Source organism: Anas acuta, chromosome 9, assembly GCF_963932015.1.
Source record: "Anas acuta chromosome 9, bAnaAcu1.1, whole genome shotgun sequence".
NCBI classification, from domain to species: Eukaryota; Metazoa; Chordata; class Aves; order Anseriformes; family Anatidae; genus Anas; species Anas acuta.
In genome coordinates this window covers 13,873,830-13,883,185 of record NC_088987.1, presented here as the reverse complement: position 1 = coordinate 13,883,185, position 9,356 = coordinate 13,873,830, and the positions used below count along the sequence as shown (strand labels likewise).

Below are 9,356 nucleotides of genomic sequence, written 5' to 3'. Positions count from 1 at the left end.
CTCTTTTCCTTAGGTCTTGTGTTAGATTCCCACATAAAGAGGCTGCCAAGGGGCAGAGAAGTGACAAAAGTAACAGGGCAGTTGGTGCTGGGTACTGGGAAGCCAAAAGGATGCGAAGGGGCTCTGAAGGCAAAAATGGCAGAAAATGAGGACAGAAGGGCAGGAAGGTGGCCGGGGAGGGAGCAGCTCGGCTTGGCAGGAGCCTCGCACACCGGTGCTCACCCTGCACCTGGGCTGCTCCCGGCTCCTGACGCGGTCCTGTGAGGGGAGGGAACCGGGGGGGGGGAACCGGGCGGGCTGTGCCCGGCCCCGCCCCGCCGCCGCTGTCCGCCTGCGCGGGCCCCGCCCCGGCGCTGAGGGGCCGCGCGGCTGCGCTCATGGCGGCGGCGGGGGCGCTGCGGGCGGCAGCGGGAGGGGAACGGGGCCGGGGCCGGCGCTGAGCGCGGGCGGCGGGGCCAGAGCCGGGGCTGGGGCCGGGCGGCGGCGCGCGGGTGAGCGGCGGGCAAAGGGGGAAGGAGCGGGAGAGGGAGGGGGGGAGCGGGGCGGGAGCGGCGGCGGTGGCTTTGTGTGAGCGGGGGAGGGGAGGGGAGGGGAGGGGAGGGGAGGGGAGGGGAGGGGAGGGGAGCAGCGCACGTGGGACGGGGCCGAGCGGGCACCGCCCCCCCCCCCCCCCCCCCCACCCCGGGCCCTCAGGGGGGGTTCGGTGGGGAGCGGGGAGCCCTTGGCCCGGTGCCGGTAACGCCTCCGCCCCTCCCCTCGTGGCGGCAGCCGGGAGCATGTCCGGGATGAAGAGAGCGGTGGCGGAGAAGGACCCCGACTACGAGGACATCGCCGTCGCGCAGCCCAGCAAGCGGCACCGCGCGGCCGAGCGCTCAGGTGGGAGCCGCGGGCACGGGGAGGGCGGGGGGGGGAGCGTCGCGCCCAGGGGGCTGCGGCTGAGGCAGTGCCCGGCACGGGCATGGAGCACGGGAGCTGGCACGGCCGGGAAACGGCTCCCAGACCCCATGCTTCAGCCACCCCCCTACCACCAATGTCACCCACCGAACCCTGTCCCCAAGCACCACGTCCAGCGTCTCCTTGAACACCCCCAGGGACGGTGACTCCACCACCTCCCTGGTCAGCCTGTCCCAACACCTGACCGCTCCTTCTGAGCAGAAATGTCTCCTCATCTCCACCCTGAACCTCCCGAGACACAACTTGAGGCTGTTCCCTGGTCCTGTCAGCAGTTAGCACGAGCTCCCCAGGGCCCCAGCTGCATGTACTGTTCCCTGCGGGTGCAACGTGCTCCTTCCCAGCAGTGTGAGGGGTGAGGCAGGGAGAGGTGCTTGGGAGGGTGGAGGAGAGGAGGAGCGAGGGAAGGAGGGATGGAGGTAGCTGCTGGGTGGGTTTGCGCTGGGGCTGTCAGAAATCTCTGCTCTGGGAGCCCTCCTCCTGGCTGGGTGCCTGGGGCAGGTTGCAGGCTTTGGGCAGGTGAGGGTAGAGCTGCTTGCCCCGGGGACAGGGAGTGGGCCAGTGAGAGAGGATAACGATGGGAGGAGCTGAAGAAATGAAGAAAATACTAGTCCTATGAGGAGCGGCTGAGGGAGTTGGGTTTGTTCAGCCTGGAGAAGAGGAGGCTCAGGGGCAACTTTATTGCTCTTTGTAAGTACCTTAAATGAGGCTGTAGAGAGGTGGGGGTTGGCCTGTTCTCCCACGTGTCTGGTGACAGGACGAGGGGGAACAGGCTAGAGTTGCACCAGGGGAGTTTTAGGTTGGATATTGGGAAGAACTTCTTTACCGAAAGGGTTGTTAGACACTGGAACAGGCTGCCCAGGGAAGTGGTGGAGTCACCATCCCTGGAAGTCTTTAAAAGACGTTTAGATGTTGAACTTAGTGATATGGTTTAGTGGAGGACTGTTAGCGTTAGGTCAGAGGTTGGACTCGATCTTGAGGTCTCTTCCAACCTAGAGATTCTGTGATTCTGTGAAATGGGAGCTGAGAAAAATGCAGCTGGCTGTAGGACCTAAGGAAGATCCAGGGACAGCAGGATGCTGCAGCTGCTGGTTTGAGAGGGACAGGGAGTGGCTTTGCAGGGGATGCTCTGGAGGACACTGTATAAGTGGACAAGTTGGAGGAAGGTGACCTGCAGGTTTTCCAGGCAGGTCTGTTAAGAAGTTGGCAGGGGAGCATTGCTGGAGCTGGCTGGAACCTGCCGCTCGCTCTGGTCGTATCTGTCACTGTAAGGGTGTTTGTAGCCTGCTTTGGAAGCCACTCTTTGGAAGATCTTAATGGTTAGCAGACTTAGGGCCTTGGGACGTTGTCCTTGCCAAAGGGAACTTGTTATTCAGGTGATTCTTCCAAATTGACTTCTGTCTTTCTCTCTTAGAAGATCCCCCCATTTTCCATACAAGAATACCTTAAGAATACAAATTTTGCTAACAGTCTTAACTGAGGACTGTGGTTGATGCTAAGCAGGACAAAATATGAAAATAAAGCGTTCTTAAAAGCCTCTGTAACGTAACCACAAATTCTAAAGTGCTTTAATTGTCTTAATCCTGGTATTGCACGGCCTCAGTCTTGGGAAGAGATGCAGTTGTCTTTGTCTGAGCAGCACGTTTCATGCCTTACTGTGTTCAAGTTTAGTTTAAGTGTAGCCTTACATGCGAATTTCCCAAGTACGTGGTTCATGTACAAGTTCATGGTTGGGGAGAAATTATATTCTGATGGTTTTTAATTTTGCATTACTCATCCTATCCTACCAATTCTATCATAATTCAGTTTTAATGTGGGCTTGAACTAATTCTAGTTCTAGATAGTGTGTGTGTGTGTGTATATATATGGAAACCAGTAAATACCTGTAGGATACTGTCTTGCAAATGCAAGCCTAGGTTATGTTACTCACATTGTAGGTACCCAATCGGACGGTAAAATTCCTTGTCACAGTAATTACCTGATAGCTGTAACACACCAGCAATTTTTGCCTTGCTTTTCATTTCTTTGCTCATTCCATGTAGGATCTTAGAAGCCTCTTTGAACAAATAAATGGCCTTTAGTCAAGTAAATGCTTCCTCTGAAGCTCAAAACACAGCCTTAGCGTTGCTGCCTCCTGTTCTGTTGAGAAACAACATAAAATTTTTCTAGGGAACCCAGGCTGGTTTTTCTCTCCTCTGCCTTGTGGTGTGGTCATTGTGCTTCTGACACAAGCTGGAGGACCTTTTTCAGGCTTTCTTCGAGAAGTACAACTGCTCTTCTGAGTCCTTACTTAGAACTGATAAGAACACATTGCTTGGATTGCTCTGATTCAGCCCTCCTGGAAGAGGATTTTGTAGGAGGTACACCAGCTTTCAGCAGCATAGTTCCTTTTGTGGCCAATAAAAGGCTTGTAGGCACTCCAGAGCAGGCTGTGCTCCATGCCAGTGCTAAACATATAAAATACTGGCTTGCATTATTATTGCTACATGAAGTGTAAATTTCCTGGATATGAATTAGGCCAGGGAGAGACAAAAATGTACATAGCATTCCAGGGTACTCTGCACAATTGCAGTGGTAGCTGCACTTGACAATAAATTTTTTCATTTGTTTGTTTGTTTGTTTGTTTTGTTTTGTTTTTGTTTTACTGTTTACAGCTTCAGTAGGACAGAAGTAAGCAGTTTGGTCATATGTTGTTTGTCATCTCAGACCTAAAAAGAAAAAAATAGCCTTCCACATAAGCCAGCTTTTAAAGACGCATGTGATTTTTGTTAAGACAAATTACTTTTTTTTGCAGAGAAGTTATCCCTAACATTTTTTTGATGTTGAAATTATCCCTTCACTTTTCACTTGTTAATGATTTATCTTCGTTTTTTTTCAAGTGGAGCATCAGAAATTGAAATATTTCTTCTTTATTTTTCATATGTGGCCTTGTGCAGCTCGAGATGTTGCTGTGCAGAAGATTGAGACAATTATTAAAGAACAGTTTGCTGTCGAGATGAAGAATAAAGAACATGAAATTGAAGTTATAGATCAGGTATAAAGGTTTTCTTACTAAAAAAAAAAAAAAGTTAAAGTCCTGTGATTTGCTTCTGGAGATTGGGGTAGTGGTTATCTGTTCATTGTTATATATTCATTGCTCTATGTTACCTCTACTTTTCTTTTCATAGCGCCTGATTGAAGCAAGAAGGATGATGGATAAGCTGCGTGCCTGTATCGTGGCTAACTATTATGCCTCTGCTGGTCTTCTTAAAGCTGGAGAGGTAAAGATTACTTTGTGAAAAACCAGACTTAGACTTTGAGGGGTGTTTGTGAAAAGAGATGTGTAGCCCCCTGGTTATACAGCTAATGTTGGGGTTTGAGGTGCAGTTTCTGAAGTAAAGGAATCTGAACCCCCGCTGAGAGCAGTGGGAGAGGTGACCTGGTAGGTGTCACTGGCTGGGCCTTGGCCATGTCAGTCATCTTGACTGAAGTGAGAAGTCCCTGGGCAGCGCTTGGTTCTGCTTCCTGAAGCACTTGGTACTTTTTGTCATGCAGCAGAGCACCTGGCTTCTCCCACACCTCACAGTTATCCTTGCAAAGCACTGGAGAGAGAAGACCAAATTTTCCCATCTCACAAATGGAATGAAAGTAGATGGGCTTAGAAACTCGTCAGAAAAAAAAACACAAAACAAAACATACACATTTCTTGTGTCCTGATTAGTGAAACAATCTTCCCTTTACCAAAGCAGTTGTTCTGTCAATGATGTATTAACCAGGCTGATAGCAGCAGTGGAGCATGAGGTAAATCAAGGAGCTATCACAAAAAGATTAAGAATTCACAAAGAGGTTAAGAAATAAAACAACAGAGCCCCTAGGAGTTAACTCTTCCATTCTGAGCACTGATTCTTTAATGGCCTGGTAATTGTGGGGTGTTCCAGGCTCACACTGAAGCTGAATGCAGGCTTCTGACTGACATGTAGCTCCCTGCCAGTTTACCTATTTTAGTTAACTCCCCAAGCTGGAAAAATGGTAGCCGTTTTCCAGGAAAAATCTAAACTGATACTGAAATCTGTTAATGTGTGCTGAGAGCTGAGGTTTCACTCCAGTGCCGTAAGAGTTTCTCTACCAAGCAAGGGCTCTCATTGTTATTCCTATTTTCCTATTTTGATTTCCAGAATACTTGGTGGAGGACAACAACAACAAAAAAAAGTAATGGTCCATCTTGTTTTTCCTCCCACTGAACTTGAATTGAGCAACTAGAGCTGAGAAAGATTATGATGGGAGGCTTGGCGATCTCTCTGCTTTTGGTTTTGTGTGGGTGGCTGAGGAATTTGAGCTAGATTCTGATCTTTTCAAGTACTTTATACAGTGTTGTCACGTGTCAGCAAGAGCTTGTTCTGCCCCCTGTTTACTTGTTTTGCCATGCAGAGTGTTTTTTTTTCCCTTGCTGAGTTTCACAGTTTGCAGAAATGCAAACGTTATATGTTGTTCTGGAGTGTTTGTAACACGTACTGGTGTGACCTTGCTGTGTTTTTCTTGTAGTTGTTATGAGCTTATGGCTAATGTAGCTGTACCTTTGATTTCATTTTGTATTGTTTCTAAAAGTCCTGCTTTGCATGCTGGCTAACTCAGGTCTCTTCTTAATTTGAATTTGTTGCTGGTTTCATTTTTTTGGTTTGTTTTCATTGTGTGGTTAACATGCTCGATTCTGCTGGCAGGGAGGGATTGCCTCTATGTCTGCTTTCAGGAATGGGTATTTTTGTAGTTTAATTCAGTGTGCTTAATATGTAAATGCTTGTGATCTTGTAAGAAGATGACTTGCAAATTCCTGATCTGTTCTCACAAACAGTTCTTCAGCCTGGTGCTTCTGGGTTTTGGGGCTTCCTGTTCTGTACAATTCGCGTTGTTTGTTGGGTTGTTTGTTTTTACTACAAATAAGTGGACAAGCTGTTGGTCAGTTCACTGGATGAAAAAACAGAAAATGGGTTGATTGTTTATTGATTTATGTCTATTTTGAAAAGGCTTCAAGGAAGCTTAGGATTTTTCTTGTTTTAAATATTTTTTTATATGTGTGTGTGTGTGTGTTTCACATAGAGCTCTTACAAATGCTTGGACAGCCGATAGGATTTGTGTTGTCCAGATATCAAAGTTCAGGATTTTGGTTTCAAAACTCTTTTAAGGGTTGTTGAGCAGGGAGAGTTGGCAGTTGCTTAGGTCATGTGCCTCACGGGCAGCTGGGAGGAAAGCTCTCAGCTGAGCCCTTAACTCCAGGGTGGGGGACTATTCAGCGCCACTGCTGCTGCCACCTCCTGAGGGCAGTTCTGCCCTGTGCTGGTGCCCGTACTGGCTGCATGTTAAACCTCACAGGTTCAGGAGGGTCTAACATTAGCTCTGAAACATCCATTTTGATGAAATTTTGCAAGTGTGCGTAAGCATGTTCCTCTTTAGCTTCTGTTAAGCTTTGGCAGCAGGCAGGCTGCTAATAAATATACCTTGCTTCATGGGCATTGGCGAGACCACCAGTTGGTAGCAAAATTAAGGAGCCTCATACATTTGCATACCCTGCTTGCCTGCAAGAATCAGGCATCTGTGGTCTTTCTGTGTACACTGAAAGCCTGCAGAGGAGGGGATGCTGTTATTTGCAAGGGGACATTGTAAGTGTCAGTGCTGCAGCCGTCCTTTCCAAAGCTAGGTGGATTTGGGGGATCAGAGGCTCTAAAGGAACAGATTCAATCTGGGGTCATACTTCTATAGAACCATTGTCAGCTTTTCTCTTCTGGGGTATATGTGTTTTTTTTCTGCAAGGCAGCTGATTAAATATTAGCTCGTTATTTGCATGTTGAATTTTCCCCTTTGGCACAGCCTCGTTTTATCTGGGCTGCAGGAAAATAAATTAACTGGATCTGCCTGGCCTCTGTTGCAGGGGACCAGGACGTGTGACACAACAATTCTCAATCACCCTTCAATCAAGAAGTTCCTGGAATCGCCCTCCAGATCCTCGTCCCCTGCTAACCAGGGCTCAGACACTCCATCCGCCAACCACTCCGAGAGCGACTCGCTCTCCCAGCACAATGACTTTCTCCTGGACAAGGACAATGGCAACTTGGACGCAGACGAGCGGCTGACAAACAGCCTGGACCAGAGACAGAGCAGAAATACTGGCCGGGTAAAGTAAAACGCGAGTGGTGGTCAAGTTGTTGGAGGTGTGTGCTCTGTCTGGACTCGGTGCTGGCACCAGGAGCTCTTCATGTTGTCACTCACCTTGCTGAAGATCTGTTTCTTACCCTCTCCAACCGCTTGCTTCCACTCTCAGCCTGGCTTTGCTGTGAGGCTAACTGAAGCGTATGTAACTTGGGTAACTCCTCTTCATTCAGTCTTACCCAGCAGAGAGGTCAGCCAGGCAGCAGCGACAGCGTTTGTGGTAGCACTGCTGATCTGCTGCTGTCTGGGTTGGTAGCCTCTGGGGAAGGAGCTGTTTCACGGCTTGAGCACAGGGTTTTGCTGTGCGGATGGAAGTCGGGTCAGGAAAGGTAGAGCCTGGAGGGAAGAGCGAGAAGTGTCATTCCCAGTGGTGTGCTCTGGGAGCTGGTGATATTCCACGTAGTGGTGCTGCTGGGTGCCCCTGGGGACTGCGTTGCTCTGAGTGATTGAACCTTTGGGGCTGGGGCTGCTCAGCACCGTGTGCTCAGCCTAGTGGGGGGTGGGTTGTCCCCTCCTGGGGGTGCACTATGTGCTGGTTTTCTCTCGGTGGCACTGCTTGCTCTTGAACTAATATTACCATTTGCTTAACTGAACCAGACTGATCCACGTTAAAAATACCTTCTTTCATATTTCCCTGAGCTTTTTTCTGTGTTACTTTTGACGTGGATCCATTCCCTGTATGGCTCATGATGGAGCTGCAGAAATCATTGCACAGTTGCAGCTAAGAACCCATTTAGAAATGGATACAGCTGCCCAAAAGGTCCTTCTTAAGCCATGTCCTCAGTACCGTGTGATTAAAACATAGCCCACATCTCGCAGCGAGCACCAGCTTCCCTTATTTTCATCTCTCTTGCTCTAGAAAATAGAAAAGAGACTCATTCTTAATCACAGGGGCCATTAGACAACTGAAGAACAGCTTTGCAGAAGAGAAGTGATTTCTCCTGCAGAGAAGCTGCAGCTTGCTGAGCATCCCAGCTTGCTCCTCTGCCCCAGCTGCTTCCCTTACCAGAGGCAGGTAGCTTCCCGAGGGAGATGCTCACTGGCTGCAGGTGAAATGCTGAATGCTCTCTGAGAGGAAACTTCTGTTTTGTTCCAGTTTCTTCCATCTCGGCCATGCCAGAGAAGAGCCTCTGACCCAAATTAGAGATGTGTATACCACCACATATGGCTGCATTCTGCAGTTGGACAAGTTGCCATGTGGTGTGGCAGAAAAAGCATTGTTTCTGCGTCCAGTGAGCAGGGTGGCAGCTTTGGTAACAGGCCTGCGGTGTGCTGAAACCCTTCCTAGGGTTTGTAGCAGAAGCACGCAGACAGCGTGTACCTGTACCGTAAACCACCAGCCCAGTATAGGCAGTTTCTGCAGGGGGGGCTTTGGTGGAACAGCTGGATTGCTTGGCTGTAGCATGGTGGGGCATCGTTGGCCAACACAGAGGTGGCTGAAAGATGAGGAGAAGCTGAGGCCGTGCCAGGCTTCTGTGACTGTCCTTGCTCCAGCTTGGGGGATCACTGGGTTGGTCTCTCCTTTAACTATGTGGATTTTCTTTATTAACAACACCGTACTTTTCTAGTGCCAAACAATGTAATGTTTAAGAGGAATGCTTGTTTTTTTTTCTGTTTGCCTTTTTTTCTTCCCCTACCCTCAGGACAGTTCGGGTGTTTCAAGCTCTCAGAAATCAGGACAACGAAATGCCGGGCTGCCAACCGACGAGACTTCACGGCTGTACGTGAAGAAAACGATTGTGGTTGGCAACGTCTCCAAGTTAGTATCCAAAGTCTCCGTGATGGACCTTTACTTCGGAATCAAACGGAATAAGAGGTTAAAATTAGGAGATAAAGTTGTTAGGCTGCTGCAGTGGGAGGTATTGCTCTTGACACTGGACCCAAGGCTTCCCTCCTTGAGTATCTGCAAGACCTTTTGTTGGGGGAAGAGGTGTTTTAATAGGTAGTATAAATAGAGGTTTTAAGGTCTGTTTCTTTTGAGGTGATTAAGCCTTCTCTGTCCATTATAAAATCCCAGGTTTTCCCATGAAAATGCTGAAAAGCAATTTGTCCTAATTGCTATTTTGATACGTGCATAGGGATGTGTTTAACAAAAAAAAAAAAAGAGACAACCACCTGACTCTCCCCCTGCCCCAAACAAACCAACCCCAAATCAGAAATTATGAGAAGGACTCTGTGAAAGTACAGCATAGTCTGAAGAAATTTTTTATGGTTTTTATATTTCC

The 9,356-nt window shown here is 48.7% G+C and overlaps 1 protein-coding gene across 8 annotated transcripts in view; it reads left to right on the top strand.

Annotated features, from left to right (window-relative positions):
- Positions 1-344: 344 nt before the first annotated feature.
- Positions 345-9,356, top strand: part of YEATS2 (YEATS domain containing 2) — a 48,581-nt gene continuing 39,569 nt past the window's right edge. For all 8 annotated transcript variants that reach the window (XR_011099616.1, XR_011099615.1, XM_068692907.1 and 5 more), the window contains exons 1-6: positions 345-491; positions 769-876; positions 3,888-3,985; positions 4,119-4,211; positions 6,854-7,096; positions 8,775-8,890. Coding sequence is in view for 6 of the 8 variants with exons in the window: in XM_068692907.1 (XP_068549008.1) it covers positions 777-876; positions 3,888-3,985; positions 4,119-4,211; positions 6,854-7,096; positions 8,775-8,890 (650 nt within the window). In the remaining 2 variants the exon portion in view is untranslated. The remainder of the gene's footprint in view (positions 492-768; positions 877-3,887; positions 3,986-4,118; positions 4,212-6,853; positions 7,097-8,774; positions 8,891-9,356) is intronic.